At 43.1% G+C, this 24,234-nt stretch overlaps 2 protein-coding genes across 2 annotated transcripts in view; one reads left to right on the top strand and one right to left on the bottom strand.

Annotated features, from left to right (window-relative positions):
* LOC146385824 (voltage-dependent T-type calcium channel subunit alpha-1H-like) overlaps positions 1-7,410 on the top strand; it is a 60,600-nt gene extending 53,190 nt beyond the window's left edge. The window contains exons 30-35 of the mRNA XM_084931797.1: positions 1,146-1,224; positions 1,485-1,606; positions 1,972-2,256; positions 2,343-2,493; positions 3,290-3,852; positions 4,420-7,410. Coding sequence (XP_084787923.1) covers positions 1,146-1,224; positions 1,485-1,606; positions 1,972-2,256; positions 2,343-2,493; positions 3,290-3,852; positions 4,420-5,061 — 1,842 coding nt within the window. The 3' untranslated portion in view covers positions 5,062-7,410. The remainder of the gene's footprint in view (positions 1-1,145; positions 1,225-1,484; positions 1,607-1,971; positions 2,257-2,342; positions 2,494-3,289; positions 3,853-4,419) is intronic.
* A 314-nt stretch (positions 7,411-7,724) lies between these two features.
* Positions 7,725-14,487, bottom strand: LOC146385823 (synaptogyrin-3-like). Its single transcript, XM_084931798.1, has 4 exons — positions 14,186-14,487; positions 12,783-13,017; positions 11,089-11,234; positions 7,725-8,723 (listed from the first exon to the last, which is right to left on the bottom strand). The coding sequence occupies exons 1-4, from the start codon at positions 14,288-14,290 to the stop codon at positions 8,496-8,498; spliced, it is 714 nt and encodes a 237-aa protein (XP_084787924.1). The 5' UTR covers positions 14,291-14,487; the 3' UTR covers positions 7,725-8,495.
* Between the last annotated feature and the right edge of the window lie 9,747 nt (positions 14,488-24,234).

Below are 24,234 nucleotides of genomic sequence, written 5' to 3'. Positions count from 1 at the left end.
GCACTTTTTAACCTTAGCAGATCTTCAGAGCACTTTAACAATGTCTCTGTCATTAATTCGTGCAACTGGGGACTCTGTGAACTTCTCTTACCCAAGGACATTTTAGCATTTGGAAGGAGCAGCCAACATTCTGCAATTAGTATAAAACCCAGTCATTCACCTGAGCAATGACTCAGAAACATCCCCATCAGCCTCAGCTCTACTTGTGTACTTCTAATTAACAAATATTAGCACGCTAACAAGCGTGGGCATAACATCATAATTATGGTGCGCACTACTAGAGATCTGCACATTAGCATTGTATCTGTGAGCATGTTACCATTAAGTCAAAGCGCTCCTGTGCCTAAGTATAGCATCACAGAGCTGCCGCCTTCCCCGTGTGCCTTCTTTGAATATAATGTGGAAAGGCTTTGGGGAGGATCAACCAACCTTCCTCGGGGGACCCCACAAGAAACAAGGGAGAAACGGTGAGGGAGGGGGCGGTGGTGCACATCAAACAAGCGGAAACATGTATGCAAGTACACATTTATAAGGTGTGGTGATGGTTTTGACCTGCAGCTTAACCATGTTCATTTTAAACAACAAACCCCAGGTGCCGTGCTCGTCTTTGCATATATTCAAACAAACCAGCGGAAATCTCAGCTATAAAGAAAATACCCACGATCCTCCACTTCCCATTTGTGTAGTATTTGTGTGTCTTTGAAGTGACACGTCACTGCAGGGGATCAAACCCACGTCTTTGCAGCGCTGTCCAATGCGCTTGTTTCCAGTTCGCTTCATCGGTGGATGCACCTTTTATCTAATTAGACATCGCCATGCCTCCTACCATGACGAGAGGCAGGCCAGGACTCGGTGACAAGCGTGTTTGTGACTCATCAGGGTTGGGTCCAGGTGCCAAAAACTCACTTGTTTCTCAAGCCCTAAAACGTGAGGTGTTATTCCACTCCAGGTACCATGATGGATCCCGTTAGTTTTTAAGGAGTAGTAAACGTCAGTGCAGTAAGGCTCAGCGGTCTCTGTCTTTGGGCTCTTCCTATCTGTTGGCGTCTCCCTCTCTCTCTTTTTCAGTGTATACTGTACATGTCTATTTTTTGGTGTATCATACACTCTATATATCTGTTTGTGCGTGTAATGTGTCCGTCTAGGTGGGGAATCTGGGTCTGCTCTTCATGTTGCTGTTCTTCATCTATGCAGCTCTGGGAGTTGAGCTCTTTGGAAAACTGGGTTAGTGTGTGCGTGCATGTATGTGCAAGAGTGTGCATGTGAGCCTGTGCATGCGTGCAAGCGGGTGCGACCGACGGGTGATTTATGTGTGGATTACATAAACAAGCATAAATTTTGCTGAGTTACATACATTAATTAATGCCAATTTAGAATCAGCAACCTAATCAGTGATCTAATCTGTGCGCAGTTCTCTTTCTTCTCCCCCCTTGCCTTCGTCTCCCACACTTACCGGATCTAATATTCCTTTCATCCTCTTTCAGAGTGCTCAGACGAGAACCCGTGCGAGGGTCTCAGTCGCCACGCTACCTTTGACAACTTTGGCATGGCTTTCCTCACGCTCTTCAGGGTGTCCACCGGGGACAACTGGAATGGGATCATGAAGGTTGTTACTCTTCCTTTCCTCTCCTCTGAGGGGTTTTTTAAGAAGATGGATGGACGACTGAGTGCATGTTTGTGTGTGTGTGTCTCAATGCATAGGTTATGAGACAGCCTCTGCATTAAGCAGAGAGCAGATCACTGTTTTTTATGACAGACTAAGAGCTGATGACATTCGAGGGTCAGAAGAGTGTATTACTCTTCTGTGACAGGCTCAAGGTCCTTTTGGGCTCAGAGCAACATCTCCCCCTGTAGGAGATGAGAGGAAGTACAGCAGAGCGCATTAATATATCACCCTAATCCCTTCATTTATCATCAGGTTATTGCTTCTTGATCCTTTATCGTCTCCTCTTCCCTTCCTTCATCATCCAGGACACACTGCGCGAGTGTCGCCCGCAGGATCGCCACTGCCTCACCTACCTGCCCTTGATCTCGCCCGTTTATTTCGTCACCTTCGTCCTCACGGCTCAGTTTGTGCTTGTCAACGTGGTCGTGGCCGTTCTGATGAAGCACCTGGAGGAGAGCAACAAGGAGGCACAGCTGGAGGAGATGGAGGAGAGGAGGGAGAGGGAGGAGAGAAGGGAGCGGGAGGAGGCCAGTCGACGGCTCAGCACCGCGTCTGTGGGCGGGGACTTAGAGCTGGACGCACCTGCCCAGGTGCCTGCTTGTATTTCTGCATGCGTGTAAGCTAGCAGGTTAGAGATGACAGTGAGAGTAACAGTGTTGGTGATGTCATGTGCCAGGTGCAAGTTGAGGATGAAGGGTGTTCCCATGGCAACCTACTGAGCATGGGACGCATGCTCTCCCTCCCCAGCGACAGCCATCCTCAGCCGCTCAGATGCTCTCCTTATCCGCTCATTGGCCACGAGGCATTCTCCGGCTACAGCTTCTCAGGTAATTTGGCTGTTTATAGCCAATCGAATTAAGGAACTGTTTTTTACTGTCCTATAACAACTAAATGACTCCTGTAAAGATTATTGCTTCCATAAATAGCTTAGAAGGCAGCAGAGCTGTGAAGTTTGCACAAGGTAAGGCGATGTTATCAAAGGCCTTAAGGAAGGAGATATTTGTTATAGATTTAAATGGAATTGATAGAACTATACGTCTGCCACGTCTTTCCCATCTTTAGTTTATATTTGGATTGTAACAAATCCTGGAACAGCCAGGTATCCCACGAACAAATAAAAAACAACACAAAATGTTGCGTCATCCAATATAAAACCAACCAAATCTCAATTGCACACACCGTAATTCTTTGTTTCCACTCAGTGTTCTCTCTCAGACGTTTAACAATATGCTGTAAGTAAAAGGTTTATCATAGATTAAAACCAAGTAGTTCTAGATTTGGAGTGTGCCTGTAGCATTACCTGGAAGTCTTATCATGTTAACGTGTCTTTTTTAACAGTGGAAGCTTATTGCACCGAGTGAGCTGAATATAAAGTCCTCCACTGGAAGTCATGTTAACTAAAATTGCCAACGAGATAAAGATGAGGTGAAACTGAATCGTGACTTGGTCTCAAAACAGTTTTTTCATCTCCTGAGTTGTGAAAACGTACGAGCTGATGGTGTGTGTGTGTGTGAGTGGCTGTGAGGTGAAACAACTCTTTAAAAAAAAAATGCATCTAACAGTTAAAGTCTTGCTTTTCTTTGTTCTAGTTGTCATCTTCATAATCCACGTTACTGTCTGCAGGCTCCATGTCATCTCTGGGCTCCAGTGGAGGCGGCTCCCTGCTGCAGGTTCCAGGAGCTCTGCCAGCCATCAGTCACGCTTCACTGGGGTCTGGACGCAGCTCAAGGCCAATGATCTGCCTCAGCACATCTCACAGCATCGACAGGCACTCCTCACACAGACTCGGCTCAGCCAACAGCGTAGAAGGATACAGGTTTAGCCCCACTCATAGAGCCAAGAGACACAGACTGAACTCGGCTCACAGCATAGATGGATATAGATTCAGCCCAGCGCATCGCATCAACAGACACAGACTCAGCTCTGCTCACAGTATGGACGGATACAGGGTGAATCCGGATCCCAGCGCCGAACGGCCGAAGCTCATGTCCTGCCACAGCATAGACAGGCATCCGTCGCTCAGACTGAGCCCCACGCACAGCGGCGGCGGCAGGCGTCCTTCTTACTGGCTCAGTCCCGAAGACAGTTTAGACAGAAACAAGTTGAGCCCCTCCTACGTCCCTGACAGTTTAGCCATGAGGAGACCAGCATCCTTCCGCACTACAAGCAGACAGTTAAGGAGACAGGTGTGTTTTTATGACGATGATAGCTGAACACAAACACACTGCAAACCTTTTTCAGCTCAGTTTAGTTCAGTTTTATTGATAAAGTATCAAATCACAACAACAGTCGCCTCAAGCTGCTTTATGTTGTAAGGTAAAGACCCTATAATAACATATCTGCTGGGGGTGAGGAGAGGAAGACAGTTATATTAGTTTAGTTCTACAAGTTTAACAGTTTCCCTTTGAATCAATTAAATAAGCCAGGTGAGATTCGAAGGATTTAGATGGTGATTTTTAATTTTATGGGAATGAATCGGAATCAAAGAACATAAAGACAAGCTGAGAGGTTAGAGGGCATCTCTCCAAAAAATCTAAAATCGCAACGTCTGCAAAGTTTGAAGTGGGTGGTAGTTGCTTATAATCAATTTTGGGGCCTTTTTGTGTTTGTAAGGAACAAAAAATTATCTAAATGTATTTTTTAGTATTCCATCTTTTGCTTCAGGTTGATCTGCAGCACACAAGCCTACACGCACTTTACAACAGTCTGCGATTGGCTATCTCATAGTGTTTGTGAATGTGCTGTGTCCGCAGGAGGCCGTGCGCCTCGACTCTCTGGATCAGAGTTCAGCTGACGATCTGGCGGAGCCCCGACTCACTGTGCCCGCAGCCTCCTCCACCCCACCACGGCAACGGTCGTCCAGCGTTCACACAGTGAAATATGCGCACTCGCAGAGGGTCATCTCCTGCAGGAGCCACAGCCGGAGCCACAGCGATACCGCTGCACAAGAACACGTACCTGAGCAGACAGCCTGTGGCTCTCAGCCAGAAGCAGATTTTGAGAAGAGTTTGAAGGTATCAGTTCCACTCTGTGACTCCAGAGCAGCCAGCCCCGTTCCTGGCTCAGACCCCGCCCCGCAGCCAGATGTCGCTGACGCAGAGGTCAGCTGTATTAACAGCTCTGTTCACTCTCACACGCAACCTACCAGCTCCCCGCACAAAAGTAGACACCTCACCCCGAGTCCCGGGGAGCACAGGAGCCGCCTCAGCCATTCGGTGTCCCCGGATTCAGGCAGGAACAGGAAGCAGCGAATGAGCCCGCCACCCAGGGAGGAGCCAGTTCCAGTCGCAACCCAACTAACTGACAGCAGCGCTGAGCTGAGGAGGCGGACTTTGTCTTTTGACGCCACAAGCCTCTCTCCTAATCTGCCGGAGGGAAGTTCTGTGGAAGACTAAACAAACCCAGCGATGGGATTGGTCATTCTTTGAAGTGGAGGAGCCGAATGTGCTGCTTTAGTGCACGAGAGGGACGGGAGCCGCGGCCAGAAACAGGATTATACCCGTCTCCTGTCCCGCCCCTCGCCTCTTGCACTCACAAGGTTTTCATAGGTTGTGTGAGCAGGACTCAGACTGTGTGTGTACTGAGTGTGTATGTGTTCAAAGACTTGGACCCCTTTTGTGCCGTATGCACACGAGATGCACACAAGAAGAAGTTTCCTTTTCTTCTCTCATAGTTCTAGCTTTAGTTCACTCATAGAGTCACTTTGCAGCTATATTACTCAAACACTAACCCTCCCCCTTGCTTGCTCCACTCGCTCATCCTTTTCCTCGCACCTAAGCCCAGGTCAGAGTACAAAACTACTCTGAAGGTGCACTGCAGGTTAAGTTAGTGACTGGTCTGCTGTTTTACACAAAGAGACCACACAGCTGGGGCTGCAACTACCTGTTAGTCCACACAACATAACCGGATCACGGTAACATCTAATCACATTTTTTTTCTCTGTGAAAATACCAAACCCAAGGCACTCGATTCTGTTCATCTGGTTGCAGCTTTTTTTTAATGGGATAAATGACTTTTTCAGCCATCCAAGTGACTGAAGACTGTTGAATTTCCACATTTTTGAATGTCAAATGACTGAAGTTGTCAATAGGATTAGTGATTAAATGTTTTCCCACTGAAAATGCAGCATCCAGGTGAACAGAGTAGGCTGTTCTGGGATTTCTTTACCCCGACAAAAAAGACCAAACAGCAGGTTGTCAGTTTATTATGATTTTGGATCAAGAGGGTCAAAGTCATTTAAGTTCTTAGGCTACACACAACCCAGTTTGATCTTAATGAAATAGTAAAATCATTGGACAATATAAAAGAAAAACACCTCAAAATGTTCCCCTTTTGTTTCAGTGTAAAGACATACATTCTAAATAGAGTCGCATGTATGAAACCATCTATTTACAGGACAGATGATGAATAATCCTAAAGAAAATAAGTGATTTCAACAATATGTCTCAGTCTTAGTATCACCCCAACTCCTTGACTTAACCACCTTACCATGGTGTGGTACAGCAGGCTAGGAGTAATGTCTTAGTAAGTAAGAAAAAGCTGTAAAACTAACAAATCAGATGAGTTAGCAGAACCCCTCACAGCATTGTTGCTTGAAAATGTATCCGTCAGTTATCAATATCAAGAGTTGCCGACTGTTTTCTTTTGACTAACCCTTTGATCAACAAGCTGTTTCAGCTCTCATTCAGTTAATAAGATCTGATGATTTTCCTAATTTGCAAACCGGTACTTGAATAGAATTTCCCCCCACTTTGTTCTCTGTGGTGCAGAAATTACAGTTTATGTTTACAAATGTGGTTTTAAGCAGTAGAATTACAAAACGTAATAAAAAATAATAATAATTTGTAACTGAACACCTACAGTATGTGAATGGTGCAGGCACAATGCCGTTTTATAAGAGACTTATACCTCCAAAACAGTAATAATGAATCCTGTACAGCAGCTTGTTGGATATATCATAATAGGAAATTTTATATTAAAGATAGTTTTTGATTTTCAATATGATTCATCTTCAGTTTTTTGGTTTTTGGAGGGTTTTTTCTTCATTCATCACGGCCTACAGTAAACTTCTGGGTGTCGCTTGATTGCTCATGGCCTGAGAAAACCTTGATGTCTTGTTGATTTTTGGCCTGCATGCACCCGACCCTGACAGCCTGAAAAATCAATCCGCTCTTTGAACCTTTAAGTTAAAATCATGTAGCGTGACCTAGGCCTTAGTAGTTTCTACCTCGCTTTCCCCCCGATCCCACCCACTCAAAACATTCAGTCAGCTCCGTTTTCTCACAACCCCCCCTCCGTCTTAGTATTCTCAGGGTAGAGGTAGTTCAGACACAGCTGAGTGTGGTGGGATCAGAGCTCTGCGGAGTTAGAGTGCCCTCTGCTGGCCCCTTAAATTTGAAGAGGTGATTCAGACACACGCAGATGTAAAAGAAGGGCTTATTCAGGTGACATAACAATGCGTAAAACTTTGTAGAAAAGGTCAAGAATCTATTTTATTAACACAGTGGGTAGTAGGAGAACTACAAAGGTGAATTTCTACACTTTTGAATGTCAATTTATCTGCTGGTGATGACGAGGATGGATGATGAGGGGTGCCAGTTGTAACGATTGATGATGATGGTGGATGATGCAAATGTTCATAAAGCCGTTTAATGTTCCTGCATATTAATGGAAGCGGGGAATGATACAAAGAGAGGAGATGATTGGACAGTGCTGGAATAAAACCACTTCCTGTCTGACTTTTATCTGACTCAGTACCCTTTCTTCTAATTCTGTCCTTTCCTCATGTGTCAAGATGGTAAAAAGAAACAGAAGCGGAAACATTCGCAGTCTTCAACACGTGCCTCCTAATCTAAAAATAAAGATAACACACAGCAGCTGCCTGCTGCCGTTAATGAATTCAACCACTCTGTGGCCTTCTTCCAGCAAATGGTGATTAGTATGCTAACACGTCCCCGGATCTTTGTCGCAACACATGATTATTTTCAAAAAATGTGTTCTCATATTGCAGGAAGCAAAGAAGTTATTTAAAGATAATGGAAACAAAGGCAGACTCTGGTGGTGGTAGTAGATAGATTTTATTTTCAAATACCACTTCAGCATATCACAATAAAATATTGAATCACATGAATATTTCACACTAAAACACCATAGCATACAAAATGCATTAAGCAGTCCTGCCTTTATTCCCCTGCTAAGAAAATGTAGCATTTTCTGCAAGGTCTGCCTGGCCTCACTCTTTTTGCTCACAATCTATTGGTCAAACGGACCTTCTGTTTGACATTCAGCCAATGGGAGCTCACGTGTCAGCAGGGCAGCTTGTGATTGGCCAGGCTGACTGAGGACAAACAGAAATAGATAGCTACACAGCTTCCCTGTCCTCCATGTTTCATCGCTAAGTTATCTGTTAATAAGGCAGATGGAGCATCATCACTGCATCTACATCTATGTTAATCTGCACTTCACCATATGAACATGCAGTCAAGGCGTGAGCGTGTGTTCTTCCAGGTGTATGTACATGTGTTTCCAGGTGTGTGTTTGGGTGTGTGTGTGTGTGTGTGTGTGCATCTGTTTCCAGGTGTGAGGGAGTACAGCTGTGTTTGCGTGCGCCGGTATCTGTGTGTGTGCATGAGCAGAAGACAGAATTCTTGACACAGACAGTTACAAATAACTAAGCTGAGCCAGCAGTTGCCATGGTGATAACATATCACGCTTCACATGACCCAAAATCCTGCCAATCCCAGGAGAGGACGGAGAAACCGCTCAACAGTGAGGCAGGAAGTTGTCCATGTCGTGTACATCTCGTCCTTCTCTCCCTGAGTGTGTGTCTCTAGAAGGCAGGAGCCAAGGGTCTCTGCTGTGTGAGCTTCTGGGGGTCCAGGGTTTCAGTGAACGGCGGAGCTTGATAGGGATTTGTGGTAACTATGGTAGCGCCATTGGCAATAGGGTATGGTGTAGCTCGAGTGTTGCTAGGGACGGGATCCAGGTGTTGCCAGGTGAATAAGTTTGAGTTACTGCCGGTTAAGAAGCGTCTCAGCGCACTCAGTGTCAGCACAGCCTGTTAGTAACACACACGCAGACACACACATGTTAACGATTAACACTGTTAATCACACGCTGAGTAACACTCTGTTTTTAGAGAAGCCTGCAGATGTGCACGGGTTGGTTAAAGATGCAGTGACGAAAAATGGACAGAAGAAGCACGAAGGTGTAGCGTGAAGAAGGTTTACACCACTTGGGATTAAGTGTTGTGCTTTTCCATTACGCAGTTTCAGAGTCTTCAATGAAACAACAGCGCAATGTAACAATATAAAAACCTGCAGAGCTGAAAAATCAAACTGCAGTTCCTCGAGTGGCCACTCGAAGCTCGCTCCCAGAGTGAGACACTCATGTTAAAATGCCCAACTTTACATCAGAAATAAACATGTTTACAGCCTGCTATACTATGTTTTGGTCTCCATAGCCAATTTACCTCCTTAATAACATCGCAATAACAGTGATAGAGGTTTTTTTTTTTCAATCACCCATTTAAGTTGCATGAAGGCTTAAAATTATGTGTGAATCAGGCCATATTTAGTCTGTGCTCATCTGTGGTGACATTCAGGTATTTTATTTGCATGTTACTTAACACCATTTAGCAAGTATCTGTGACTGTGTGACACACCTCCAAAGTCTATGTATGCAACTTGCTGACTAGGCTGGCTAACATTACCTGATACCTCAGCAATCCACCTTCTCATAAAAATATGGTTGATTCTGAAGTCTCACAAAACCGAGATGATGACAGATATAATGCTAAACTAAACTCTTTAAACTAAAAGCTGCTCTTATTCATTGAGTTATGGACGCTATAAGGCTCATTTGACAGAATGGGACCGCTGCGTTAATGGTTTTACAGAGGAAAATAAGTTCTATGTTAACTACTTAAAGCCTGGGCTATTTTTTTAAATTATATTTACATAGTATATTTAGTGGTGAGTCGGAAGAAATTCTGTCGTAGGTACAAATTTGGAAGATGCAAGGAAACAGTGAGCGTTAAGTATGGGCAACATATGTTGAACAGGAAAACTGAAACGAATGCAAACAGAGAACCTGATATTGCATTTGCAGGCGACTCATAAAATGAATCCAATATACAGGAAATCGAACAACATATGAATGTTAATAATCGCTGTGTGTATGTGTGACAGTGCACATGCAGACACATAGACATAAATGCGCTGCGATCATTATTGTAAGATTATATTTATTTGTTTTTATTAAACCCGAGTGTCTCCTATCACACTGAAACTGGGCATAAAACATGCATTTAATTATAGCAGTGTTAGGCTCCCTGTCACTCACACTGTGCCTACAATTGGAAACCTTCTCAAAATGCCTCAGGTTTCATTTTAATGACAGATGAAATACCAGGTGCCAAGTTCTCACACCCACACTGGCTCTACACTGGGATAACAAAATGGAAAATTCATCCCAGTTTCCCCAGTTTAGTGTCACGGTGGGAGAGCAGTCCATCCCAGCTGCTGCTAAAAGAACAATTCAAAGTACTGAAATCCTTCTTTGTACTGTTATACACTACTGTGCATCTGATAAAACCTCAAACTCAAGGACCTGTGACTTAAGCGAGGCTGTTTATCATCATCTCACACAGACCCTCTTTGGTTCGACACAAGGTTATATGCAGATTTAACTGCTTTCAAACACAAGCTTCCTGTCAAAAATATGACAGCCTTGAAGCCCAAACAACTACAAGGTGTCACTTGCTAATCATGTTTAATGAGTAATGCCCTCCAGAGAGGAGCTACAGCCTGAAGACGACCGAACCTTTAATATGATTGTTTGCCACCCGCTAGTAACCCTCTGCAGGGGAACAATTGAGTCCTTCTCAACTTAATGGTTAATAAATGACTTGACAGACGAAAAAAGTGAAACCATGCCGTACTTCCTTGACACAATTAGAGCTTATCCGATGACAGTGAGATGAATGGCTGCTATAGGTTGGTGTTAAGCTAGTTTTAACAGGCTCTACTGAGTCACCAGGGGATAATAAATGAGCTAACTGTCTCAGTTGAAATATATTCTTGCAATGCAGTTCTCAGCAGTGAGATGCTTTGTCAGCAAAACTACACAAACACACACACGGTCAAACAAGCACCGACGCCTGGAAGCTGCCCAGGTCAACTAAGTGTGTGCAGCAGTGTTAGACTTGAGAGAGGGCCGGGGGGGTCGTGGGCAGCAGCTGCTCGACCTCCGTGAAGGAAACGCTCTTAAATGTGTTCATGGTCAGCAGACACTGATAACCCTGAAAACACACACGCGAGCATGCAGGTGATCAAATATCAGATGATGATGATAACCACATGCTCACAGGCGTGCAAAAGACAAAGAGGGCAGTGTGAATCGACAGGTGTAAGCATACACACCCAGGAGAGGATGGAAAAGAAGCAGAACGCGATGGTGGCTCTGGCTGCGTCGGAGCCCTGCGCCAACGGCAGCTCTTCCGGAGAGGTCGCCTGCCACTGATTGGCCAGAAAACAGAAGCCGACAAACCACAGGAAACATGCAATACCTTTGAGGAGAGGAAAACAGGACTTTTAGATGCAGGGTCACTTCATAATTACCACATTTTTTTCTCAGTTCTACTTTTTACAGAAAAAAGTGTCTCCAGTCTATTTGAGAACCAGAAAAGATGAATTTTGTCTCCTTTCATGTTAAAGAGAGATTCTGCTCTCTGTTGTTTTTCTGACTTGATTATGAAGCAAATTGTAAAAGGCAAAAAAGAAAGAGCTTAATCAGATTATACTCTATTCATGTTTTTTTCATTCTAAAAATATATTTTATTCCTTTGATTTTCTCAGCTTCTCTGCACTGAGGGCTTCAGATAAGGATTAAACATACAAAATCAAGTTTCAGTCGCTGAATTAACAGGTGTCATGGGCTACGTTTAGTACAGCACTGCTCACAGTGCTCACAGTAAGCATGATATATGATCAATAGTTTTAGCTGAGCGTTATTAGTGTGCTAACATTTCCTAATTAGATATAAACACAAACTGTTAGCTGAGGAAGGACAATCATTAATCTTTGTTTTTCATAACCCGGCATATTGGATAGATTGAAAATGTGTACTAATGATGCGTCTCCACGGACTGAATCACCGGCTATTACAATTTATCCCAACAGCAACCTGAATGTGTGCTAAATTATGCACTGTTTCACTCAACACCACAAAGGTGAAGCTCATGCTGCTGTTAAAGAAAAGTAATTTCCTTTAAAACAGTGGTGTCAAACATAAGGCTCCGGGACCAGAATGGCCCCACAGTAAAGCACCAATCCAGCCCACTGGACAATTTTGGAAAATATGAACTGTATTTTCAGATGTTTTATAGCTTTTATGAATGACACAGACCTCCACCATGGACATTAAATGACAGAAATCTTCATGTTTCTTGACCATCTATTAAAGAAATTTCTAGAAAAAAAAGCGACACTTTCTGTCAATTACAAAAAAACCTCCTATTTTAAAATCACAGGACAGTTTACTCAATGAGCTACCACAACTTTTTCTGTAATTTTTACACATTCATTTCTTACATTTTAAGCCTAAAGAGTCATGCTGACAGATTTCTTTCATTTACTACAGAAGCATTTTTTTTTAATTACATAGAAAGACTGATTATTGTATTATTGTATTATTGAAACCACTTCTTTTACTGTCTTCGGGCAGGACTCAGGCTAGCTGCCAGTGTTCTGCTAAGCTAAGCAAAGTGCTGGCTGAAAGTAAAGATGTGCAGTTCCCAGAAGATTAAAGAATACAGTGTTATATGCCTGATATTTAAATGTTGTTGTTAAAATGTTTGAGATTTGGCTTTAATACTTTTGTTTTGCCTATTTGAAACTGATCGACTTGCCGCTTGAATTTAAGGAGTTTAACAAAAGTGTTGTATTTAGGATTCAGGGGTGTAAAAAGTAATTGGGCAATCCAAGATAATTTTAAATATAAGGATTTTCTTCTTTGTAAATATCCAAAAGATGATGTCTAGCACATGTACCTCAAATGCTCCTGGACCTAGCTCTACGTTGTGTGTTACGGTATTCGGCCTGTGATAACTGTGTACCAGAAAAGACGAGATCCAGCAGGACCGCACGTTTTCTGTCCCTGACGCTGCTGATGCTGGGAAAGTAAGCATCCAGGATGAGAAAAAAGATGCTGCCGAGGAAACAGGCCACGCCCACGGTGACACCGAAGTTACAGGCGTCGGCGTTGTTGTTGAAGATGCAGAGCAAACGCTCGCTGCCGATGTTGATGTAGCCTTCATTCACAATGCAGCTGAACACCACGATGGAGAAAACCTGCAGGGAGAGACGTGTTGGCCGGTTTATTACCTGACATGCAGAAGAGAATTAACTCACACCGGCGTGCCAGTGCCATGCATTCCTGCGGTTGAGAGCTCAAAGACCAAGGATATCCTTCTTCTCCACAATTAGATGATACTTTAAAAGGGTTATGTCGCCCAAATTACAACAAAAACAAACACTTGTGCCAGTTACTTAAATGTCATCATGTGACACACCGTGCAGAAAATGAACAGAAACTGAGTAAAGATAATACCAAGTAATAAGAATGGGATTTCCTTCAAAGACAACTGGTTTCTCAAATCACTAAGAATTTTCCTTTTATTTATTTAAAAAACACAAATTGAATCATTTGCCAGAGGTAGATAAAACTGTGTTAGTTTTTAAAGCACCCTTGTTTAACGAATCTGTAGCCAAATATCAGGAGCTACCCTGAAATCCTTTTCAGTTAGACAAAGAAGTGTCATGGATGATCTTTACAGGTTTCAGCTACACCACTTTTGTATTGTGTGATTGTAATTCAGCTTTACCATGTTCATTTGGTCCACAGAGATATCATATGTCATTAATACTTCTCAGGACTAGGCTCAAATCATAGTTTGGAGACTAACGGTGAAATCATTCAACTTAATGTCTTCTTTCATCCAGCGGGTGCTAATTGGATAGGTCAAAGAAAAATGGATGGATAGAAATAGAAAAGCAACAGTGACAAGCTGACATATGATGAGCTGAATTATGAAGGACACACACGGGAAAGGAGGGCTGGCGTGCTTTGTTAACTAGCTCTGCTTTTGCTCATCTGTAGCACATTGCCTCCTGTGCTCCTGAAATGTTGTATGGTGACTCACAGCAGCACAGCACAGAGAAAACAGAGGTGTTACGTTCCGGTTGGGGGGCATTATTATCCCCGAGCGTTCACATTAGCTCCATCCAGACACAAAGAGGCAGCCCTGTAGCCTCTGTGCCAGAGGCTGAAATGATGTGAGCGCTGTAAAAGCTGAAATTCAGACACTCAGCCTTTTGCAAAAAATAGCCCACTGATGTAAAATGCAGACGTGAGTGGATGAAACACCAGACAGATGTAAGTGGGAACGAGGCAGAGAGGGGGGCTGCAGGTAGGCCTATCCATTGATGAAGATACCCACACAGTGCAGGGGAGGCTTACCCACGAAAGCAGTCTGAGGACGGTGCGGGGATGCGTGAAGAAGGCGACCGGATCGAAGGAGACGCTCCCGGCCTTCCCGGCGCCGTACGCGCCCGCTGGCTGCATCCCTCCGGCTTTCTGATGCCTGACTCCAGCTGAGAGAACTAGACGAGTCGGTGTGAGCTGCGCGGAGCGGCGGCGTCCTACTCCAGCCTCCGTGTGAAGTCACAACGCGTCACCGCCAGCAGCTCAGCACAGGCTGCGGCAATATAACACTCACCGTGACTTCAGCTTAACACCGATATGCTGCGTGGTTTCTGGGTGTCACGCCTGTTTACCCAAAATATCAACGCGAGCTTGAATATCCTTATGTAATTTGTTTATTGCTAGAAATATGTTAATATTATCGATAACATGTGTACCTTATTTTAAAAAATAGCGATAAACCCATGTCATTTATATATTTATATTATAAATAAACCAAATAATAGGCCATTTATTTTTAAATAAATAAATAATAAATCTGAAAAAACTGCATAACGAATTATCACAGCGATAGTGAACTGAACCCATGTTAAAGGAAATCTCTGCCCTTTGTTTGCTCCTCCTGGCTCACAGATTGGAGTTTGTTGCATTTATACATGGATAAAACCTCAGCACAGCAGCCTATCACTGACATTTCTGGACAACGTCGTCTATTCAACTCCACAAAACTTTCATTTCGCGTGCTCACGACGTCACCGCGTTGCCTAGCAACTGCCCAACAACTGTCTAAAATCACAGGCCAAACAAGCATGTAGTCTTGTTGTGTCCTTAAACAGGGGAAATAGTGAGGACAGATGAATGAATGACACTGACACACAGCTCTCGCTTTCACTCACTTTGCTCTAGATCCACACATATAAAAGCTTATTACTTTTAAACGTTCGCGGTCTTCAAATGTCCGACAGCCCCTGCACTGGCACAAAACCTAAAAAGGACCGCGCTGAGACGCGCTCAAGAGAAGCAGAAGAAGAAAAAAATTCAAGGCAATGTGAATTTAAAATCACACGATTTATATAATGCATGCTTGCTATTAGCTGTTTAGCATTGTGTCCCTAGAAACAATTCTGTTTTTGTTTTCTATTTTCTAATTTGTTTTCATTTTTCCTACTTCACTTGTGTTTTGTCTGCTTTTCCTGGGTTTTTCTATTTGCTGACGATTTCTTTCTTTTTTTTCCACTTGAACTTTATTAGATTTTAATATTAAAAACAAACAAACAAAAACAAACAAACAAACAAACAAACAAACAAACAAACAAACAAACAAACAAACAACAACAACCACAAAAACCCACAAGATAACAGAATGGACATTCCACTCCTTAACACAGTTACAATAGCAAAATAAATTGAGAATCAGTACATATTCTCATCAAAAACAGAATCCAAAATAACATAAATACACAATGATGCCAATATTTCCCATAAACCCAATTACAGCTATTGTGATTAGTCCGACCTTAACTGCTTTAGCCCGATACGTGTACTACCGAGACCTGTATATGAAAGGTACTTGGCCCATTTGTCATTATAGTCGTCCAGTCTATTTAGCAGCCTATATGATAATCTTTCGTAAGCTGCCACTTGTCCCGAAGAAATATACCATTGAGAGAAGGCAGGAGTCGATGAGGCCTTCCACTCTTTCACCAACAGCTTCTTCCCCAGCATAATAGCCATTTGTACCCAATGAGCAAGAGGAGTAGGTAAGTGACCCAAAGCTGAAGGGTCTCCTAGTACATAAGGAGACCCTTCAGGAGTGATCGTGGTCCAAGAGTTGGGAGCTTGCCTTGTAATCGGAAGGTTGCCGGTTCGAGCCCCGGCTTGGACAGTCTTGGTCGTTGTGTCCTTGGGCAAGACACTTCACCCGTTGCCTACTGGTGGTGGTCAGAGGGCCTGGTGGCGTCAGTGTCCGGCAGTCTCGCCTCTGTCAGTGCGCCCCAGGGTGGCTGTGGCTACAATGTAGCTTACCATCACCAGTGTATGAATGTGTGTGTGAATGGGTGGATGACTGGATGTGTAAAGCGCTTTGGGGTCCTTAGGGACTAGTAAAGCGCTATACAAATACAGACCATTTACCATTTACCATAAAGACTGTTCATAAATGGGACCCCTTGGCCTACAACCTTCTCTACTACAGTGTGAATATGAGTCCAATAATCTTGGACCTTGGAGCATCCCCAAAGCAAATGTAAAAGTGTGCCACTATCCTGCTGACACTTCCAGCATGCATCGTCAGTCGCTAGACCCACCCTGTGCAACCGTGAGGTGTCCAGTAAACTCTATTTAAAATCTTAAATTGAACCAATCTTGAACGCAGTTCACGTGACATTTTTTTCAGATTCCTAAGAATGCCATTCCATTCCTCAGTGTAAAGCTGAGATTTAAAGCTATTTCCCACGTTCTTTTGAGGGACAGTGTGTTAGGATCGGAAGCTAATAAAAGCATTTTGTAATAAGCTGATGCCTCTTGCCCACGGCCAAAGATTTTTTTGATTTCCTCCAGAATATCACAGCTTAAAGGGAACTTTGCGGATGAGCCAAATGTATTAACCATCAAAAGTCTTAGTTGCAGGTATTTCCAAAATTCCTGCCAAGGTAAATCAAATTCTTCTGCAAGTTTTTCAAATGATTTAAATGTACTGTTTTTGTAAAGATCCCCCAACACTGTTATATCTCTCTGAAACCAGAGCTTCCAAAAGAAGGTTAACTTGGCGATAGAAAGTTTGGGATTATACCAAATACCAGCAGACTGGTTGAGATGTGGGTCAAATTTGAATAATTTGGACATTCTTTTCCATACTTCTTTTAAATGAGAAAATACCAGATGTGATTGAATGTGGGGGGACAGATTAGTTGATAAGCTATATAATGGTGTAAATGGCGAGCATGCAGTACTTTCAATGGAGAACCAAGTAGGCGCTTTCTCAGGGGGTAAAAACCAATGTACCAAATGCCTAAGAGAAAAAGCATAATGATATAAAAATAGATTGGGCATCCCTAACCCACCTCTGTCTACTGGTTTCTGCAGTTTTCTCAAATTCAATCTAGGCTTTTTATTACTCCATATAAATGCTTTGCAAATCTGGTCAAATTGTTTGATGTATTTCAAAAGAACATGGATTGGTAGAGCCTGCAGCAAATAATTGAACTTAGGTGTACATACCATTTTTATTACATTTACCTTTCCCCACATCGAAAGATACATCTGAGACCAGCGATCAACATTAATTCTCATATCGCTAAGTAGAGGTTCAAAATTTATCTTTATCACGTCTGACAGGTGAGGCGGGAAGGTAATGCCTAAATACTTAATGCCCTTCTGAGGCCAGGAAAACATACCGGTTGGAAAAAGTGACCTAGGGCAATAACTAGTTAGCGGAAGGGCCTCTTACTTGGTCCAATTCACCTTGTAACCAGAAATACCTGAGAACGTATTTATTATTACCTGCAAGGACTGAAAAGACTTTTCTGTGTCTGATATAAAAAGCAAAATGTCATCGGCGTACAACAACAGTTTATAACAGTCTCTCCCTATACTAACACCTGGATAATTGGGCTCCCTACGAATAGCCACTGCCAGCATCTCAAGGGCCAGAGCGAAAAAGGAGTGGGGAGAGGGGATCCCCCTGCCTAGTTCCTCTACCTAGTTCAAAAGGAGGCCCTATTATTCCATTTGTAAGTACTGATGCCTTGGGGTGTACATATACAAGCCAAATCCAGTTAATAGAGCTTTTAGTAAAACCGAAACACTCCAAAGTGGCAAATAGATATCTCCACTCGACTCTGTCGAATGCCTTTTCGGCATCCAAGGAAATCGCAGCTATGGGAGAATGACTGTCTTGAACCGCCCACATAATGTCAATTAACCTCGTAATATTATCAGCTGAAGAGCGTGAACTTATGAAACCAACTTGATCTACATGTACAAGAGAGGTTATTACCCAGTGTAATCGATTAGCCAGAATTTTAGATAGAATCTTACTATGATATTTGCTGCCGTTTTCTTAAATTGCGGTCCTTTTGGCCCCTCAGGGCCACTGTAGAGATTCCATTGTAGGAAGGTTGACAATGCTGCAAGCCTGACTGCTCATCACTGCTTTTGTTACCCGTTGAAGGTCTGGCTCCTGGGTTGGGGTCCTCATAGACGTCAAAACTAGCCAAGCTCCAAGTAAGCATGCTGTCTGTGCAGATGTTAGCAGTATAATCCATTTGTTTCTTTCTCAGACTCAGTTTTTATTTCACCATCATGCTCTTGCCTCTTTGTACAATAAAAATACAAATAATGTCAATATCTCCATTCTGAAAACCTGTAGACCAAACAACTGTTTTGCTCCTCCAGCAAACAACTGAAATCAGACTGTAGTGGAAGTGCATAGAAAGAAATGCCTGTTTTATTTATTTATTTTCTTTTTAACCAACTGGTGTTCAGATAACTGAAGAACCTTTGTAACACAAGTAACAACATAATTGTAACTGTAATGTAGCTACAGAGTTTAGTGCAGTGACATGCTACATTACTACAATACTGAAAAGTGTTGTGATTACAGTAATGTAATTGCACCAACACTGGTGATGGTGATTCAGCTGTATAGGATCGATCTTATCTTCTGGTTGTGGTGGGATATGGTCTGTGGCAGGGGCGTGTCAGGGGAGGCTGGCCAATGCAGCTGGACCGCATCATGCTGATCACGTCTCCCCTCTTGCCCCTTTGCAATAGCTACAGGGGCAAGAGCTCTACTGGATGGGGGAGGGGAATGGCCCCCAGGCTTTCCTGGAAGTTTTTTTTAAGGTATGGCGGAGGTGTGTTTATGGCCGGGTGAGGAATGGGCCCTCCAGTTGTTGCCATGGTTGTCCAGGGATGCCCAGTGGCCACCTTCAGCCTCTGCAAAGGACCATCGCAGCAACTTCCATGGAGGACAAATGGAGCTGGAGGACCAGCCCCCTGCCTACACCAGGCAGGAGAGGTTTAGTTGCTGAAAATGGTAGTGATGGAGAAATTTGTGGAGGACCTACCGGCCGAGACAGTGAAGTGAGTCTGCTGTCACCAGCCGTGACCCTGGCCGAAGACCACTTGGTGCCCTGGCCGGGTCACCAATGGATATTCACAAATACCCCAGCACCGGTGGAAATGAAATAATGGGGGGGGGGGGGGGGGGGGGGGGGGGGAATAGAGTAACGGTTGCGATTAGTTGGCGGCTAGCATATCCCTTAAATCTGGGAACTGATTGGTCGGGTTTAGTAGCTTAATAGGGCAGTGTGTAGGACTGCATTCTCAACCAATAGGGACACGTGGCATTTGTGCCGCGTTCAGCAGTGACGCAAGGATGACTGACAGTTGGGGAGGGTGGATTGCTGGTTCCAGCACTTCACTACAAGGAAGATTTTCCACTGGAGCAGTCTCATAATGGCACACTGCGCTCGGCCTTTGATCAAATGATGAGCGCTTATAGTCAAATAGTGCGCCCTGACGTAGCACTGACATTACCACATTTTGTAACAAGTAGGGACAGAATATGTTGAGTGAGTTGTGACACTTGCACAATGAAAGAACACATCCACTTGTTTGTGCCAGAAGAGCCGCCGAGAAATCATTTTTTTAGGCGGCTCATTACAACTCGATGGCTGGTCACATTGAATAAGATAACACTACTGCAGGATTATACTTCCCAGGCATCCACTGTGTCGTGTTCAATTTCTTCGAAGGAAGTACAGGAGAAATATCTGTCGTTTAAAAAGATTTAATTTGCTTCGGCAGTTGGAATTACAAGTTTACAGCACTGGACCTCTCTGTGAGAGCAGTCATCTGTCTTCATAGAAAGGATGACCCTGAATCAGGCCGTACAGTTTTATACCCCAACAACAACACACTATCTTCTTCTGGAAGTGACGTGGCAGTCCTGTTATTTAATACTATCCTGATACTGATTCTGTTTATCTAGTTTGGACATTCTGTTTGGACTCCCTTTGGCCCAGAAAATATCATCTTGACAGTTATCTGGTGTGATGTAAGCATGTAGCAAAAAAGATGGTGACGGTGGTGAGAAAAAACTCCCTCTTGGAGGAAGAAATCTTGGAAGGAACCAGGCTCTCTGGGAGGACCCTTCCTCCTAAGGGCAACACTTACTAATATTTGTCCTCCAGTCGGCAATGGATGGCTGGGACGACTGTTGTTCCTTCTCTGCATGATGACGACCTTAGCTTCCTTCCACATCCTGTTTTACAACTGAGAATGAAGACAAAACTAGTTAACGAGGTGATAGCACACAGCCTCTCACACTTCAGGATAAGACGCTGTGTCTTCTTACGTTTCTCTTGTAAAACAGCATGTAGGCCGAGTGCTGCTGTTCCTCACAAACTGCAGATCCAGCTGTGTGGAGCACCTGTGTGTCCTGAAATCATATTAAGAGAAACAAATGTAACTTCTGAAGGTCAACTGATTCAAGCAAACAGTGATTTTGACTTAGTGCTTCTTAGAACATCAAAAGCTTTTGTGTGTGAGTCCTTCAATGAAAAGCAACAACTTCTATTAAATCATCCTCTGTTTGTAACAAGTCAGTTGTTTTACATGATTCTGTGTTTCCATAATGACTAATAACGATTACAAGACTGTCACAGCCACCACCCTGAGAAGGAACAAATCCAAAGAGTGTTAGTTTCATAAAGTCTCACATCTCTGGGTCTCACAGCATGTCTTTTGTTCTGTCTTCCTTCTCTCAACTGGTCCCAGCAGATGGCCGCCCCTCCCTGAGCCTGGTTCTGCTGGAGGTTTCTTTCTGTTAAAAGGGAGTTTTTCTTCCCGCTGTCGCCAAAGTGCTTGCTCATGAGGGTTCATATGACTGTTGGGTTTTTCTCTGTACGTATTTGTAGAATGCACTCCACACACACACGGCTCGATACAGCGAGATGTCACGTTTATTTCTGACTTTTTTTGTGACAGTTCACAGCCTGGACAGCGCCCGTCTCAGCTTTTTCCAGCCCCTCCTCTCGTCTCCCGTCTCACTAAAAAAGGGGAAAGAAGACTGTCATCAGACCAAACGCCACCAGCTGTATTCTCACCTGCCTCCCCAGCACCGCCCCGTTCAGCACTCCTCCCCTGCAGCCGAGCCACGGACCACACCTCCGCCACAGTATTGTTGTAGGGTCTACCTTACAATACAAAGCACCTTGAGGCGATTGTTATTGTGATTTGGCGCTGTATAAATAAAATTGAATTGAATTGTGTCAAGTCCATGTTTCTGTTCCCACGTTCAGTTATTTCCTGTTTTATTCTGGTAGCCTGTGTCTCCTGTGTCTAGTGTTTAATTACACCTCAGCATTTTTTGTTATCAGATTTAGTTCAGCTGTGTGTTTTTCCTCAGCTGTCTCCACTCTGCCTACATGTATTAACCCCTCATTGCTGTTTTGTCCCTGTTCTCCTGGAGTCCTGCTGCAGTCTGTTTTGTTTCTGTCCTGCTCTGATGTTGTTTTGTTTACTGATGGCCAAATAAAGTTTTCTGAAGCTTGTACTGAAAAAGGTTTCATTACTTGAAACTTTTCAACACAGTTGTCTTTGGTGACATCTGGTGGCCTGAAATATGAAGAGCAGGTTGAATCACAACTTAAACTGCTTCATTATGATCGCTCACTCTACAGAGCCCTGTTGCCAGTTTCTGTTTAATATCATGTGTGTGATATCGTTCTACCACTGTGGTGCTTTGAACATGTCTATTTGATTAATAAGTAGTTTTGATGAATAAACATTCCTTATTTAAACATGTGTCATGGTGTGGTCTCTCTTTGCTTTTGACTTCTTGACGTTTGTAAACATTTAGTGAACTTTATGAGTTTATTTCTGCCTTCTGTGTCCTGCATCTGGGTCCACACTCTACCTGCCACACAGCAGACCACGACGGCTGTAACTAGAGAACGGTCGAGGAATCTGGCTGTTTATTTGAAGCAGCTACTGCAGTTCATGGAAACTGGTACAGTTAGCAAAGTGTGATCCATGGTCTGATTTAGATGAATGAAATCACTGAACAAAGTGAGGAAGCTGATCCACTTTGACATGTCTGTTGTGAAAAGACTTTATTGGATTCCTACATCCAGGTATTTCTGGATAGCTGCTTGTCCCTTAAAAAAATATTCTTCATTTAAAACCTGCATTTTGTATACACTCAGATCTTGGTCTATTATTAAAAGTGTTACATTTCACAACAACAAATATACAAAAAAAAAAAGAGGAAAATACACAACAGTAACATTTTTCTGCTGAACACAACAATATAACACATTTTCACAACTATTTTATGAACCAGTTAACTACAATTGAGCTTAATCTTTTTTTAAGTCTACATAAATATCAAATCATCATCAACCCGTCCCTTCATCTGGTTTTGTTGACTGTGGAGAACAGTGCACATGAAGACTCTCCTGTTTCTTGACTTCTGTCTCTGAAAACAGAGAAGAACATTTCATCTCATGAACAGTAAAGGCAGTGAGTTTGTTTCTTAGACATGAGAGGACAGTCTCTCTCACCTCTTGGCTGCACTGCCTCTGTTAAATCTAACAGCAGTGTACTCAGTAACTTCCTGTTCCTGCATGTGTCTGTGAGGCTGAGCTGCTCTGATGTTGGAGTAGAGAGGATCTGCCTGGTTATTGGAGAAGTGGATGCTGGTATACTGAAGATCATCCTGCTCCTCTGGCTGTCGCTGATCAGCTAAACACTGTATAGGAAAAAAGGTCTCAGCTACAAATGTGATGAAATGTATTTGAGTTAAAGAACAACAGCAAAGAAGGATTTGTGAGTCCAACAGGAAGTGTAAAACCACAATGTTGGTTATTTGTACAACACTGATGTGACTGTTTTCACCTGTTCTCTGTTGTTTGCTCTGTCTTCAGATTTAACAGGTTCCTTGGACATCCTCTTTTTTCTGGTTGGGACAATTAATGTTGAACAAAATAATGACATTCATAAACTGTTAAAATCAAACTTTATCTCACAAACAATAATGTAACACAGAACAACAGCAGTTACTCCAGCAGCTTCTAATGTTCCTGCTCCTGTGGAAACACAGATCAAAATAAAACACTGACAGTTAAGTTAGCATTACAACAACTGAGCACAGAGTTGATGCGGGCACGAGATCAAGTCAAACTAAGCCACAACATTGTAGAATAAATGTTACTGTGCCTGGAATTTTAGATAATTGTACTCTTTGTAAAACTGCACAGGAACTTGTTCATGCATGAATGGTCAGTAAAATAAGCTACTGTAAGACTTGAGTTCACTGAAACTCATGTAACGCTTTCCTTATTTTATGGCCTCAATTATCTGATTGTAACATAAAGTAGAGTCACTGCAGGTTAGAACAGTTAAAGCGGTGCTCTGATCACTGATGTACTGGCATATAGTTAGAGTTAGACAACTTAGATTATTACTTAATGAACAAAGTTTTAGGAAGACATATCCTCCTCCAGACTCCTGCTACACCACTGCTGATGTCAGAAGTTCATGTGAGAAAAACAGAAACATTACAATTAAATTTAAACCAGCATCACTTCCTGAGTACAGAAAGTATATCATACGTCAACAACTGCTACAAAACTCATTCCCAGTACATAACAGTGCTGCTGCAGTTTCAGCAGCATTCAACTGTAACTTTGTCTACATGTTTAACTTCTACTATTAACTATTAACGTCTGAGCTCATGCAGTGAGGAGGATACTTTGTGAAGAAAGGCCAACACTGCCAGAAGAACCCAACAATGCAGCCAAAACTCTTCCTCAGAGCAACAGATGTTTTATATACAGAAAAGCAACAGAGCAGGTTAATATATCACCAACAACAACAAGGACAAAAGTATAAGATGTAAAATGTGGAGAGTGTGATCTTTGAGGTGACCAAGCAGCTTCCAACTGTTGGATGAGATATCCTCCTCACTGCCATCATCATTAAATCCACATGAGCTGAATGTCAATGATTACCTGCTACAACAGTCAGCTGTAAGGTGGAGTTATGAGTACATATGTACATCTGCATAATGACTGAAA

This window comes from Perissodus microlepis, chromosome 6 (genome assembly GCF_051167445.1).
Source record: "Perissodus microlepis isolate ML-2025 ecotype Zambia chromosome 6, ASM5116744v1, whole genome shotgun sequence".
Taxonomy (NCBI): domain Eukaryota; kingdom Metazoa; phylum Chordata; class Actinopteri; order Cichliformes; family Cichlidae; genus Perissodus; species Perissodus microlepis.
Note: the sequence above shows the minus strand (reverse complement) of the source record. Positions and strands in the feature narration are given on the sequence as shown.

What these genes read in the sequence shown, in the direction of transcription:
- LOC146385823 (XM_084931798.1), bottom strand. Translation starts at nt 14,290, where the DNA reads ATGCAGCCAGCGGGCGCGTACGGCGCCGGGAAGGCCGGGAGCGTCTCC. An exon ending in TCCTCAGACTGCTTTCGTGG is followed by an intron (nt 13,018 to 14,185) that starts GTAAGCCTCCCC and finishes CTCTCCCTGCAG; the next exon opens with GTTTTCTCCATCGTGGTGTT. An exon ending in GCTGGATCTCGTCTTTTCTG is followed by an intron (nt 11,235 to 12,782) that starts GTACACAGTTAT and finishes CTCTCCTCAAAG; the next exon opens with GTATTGCATGTTTCCTGTGG.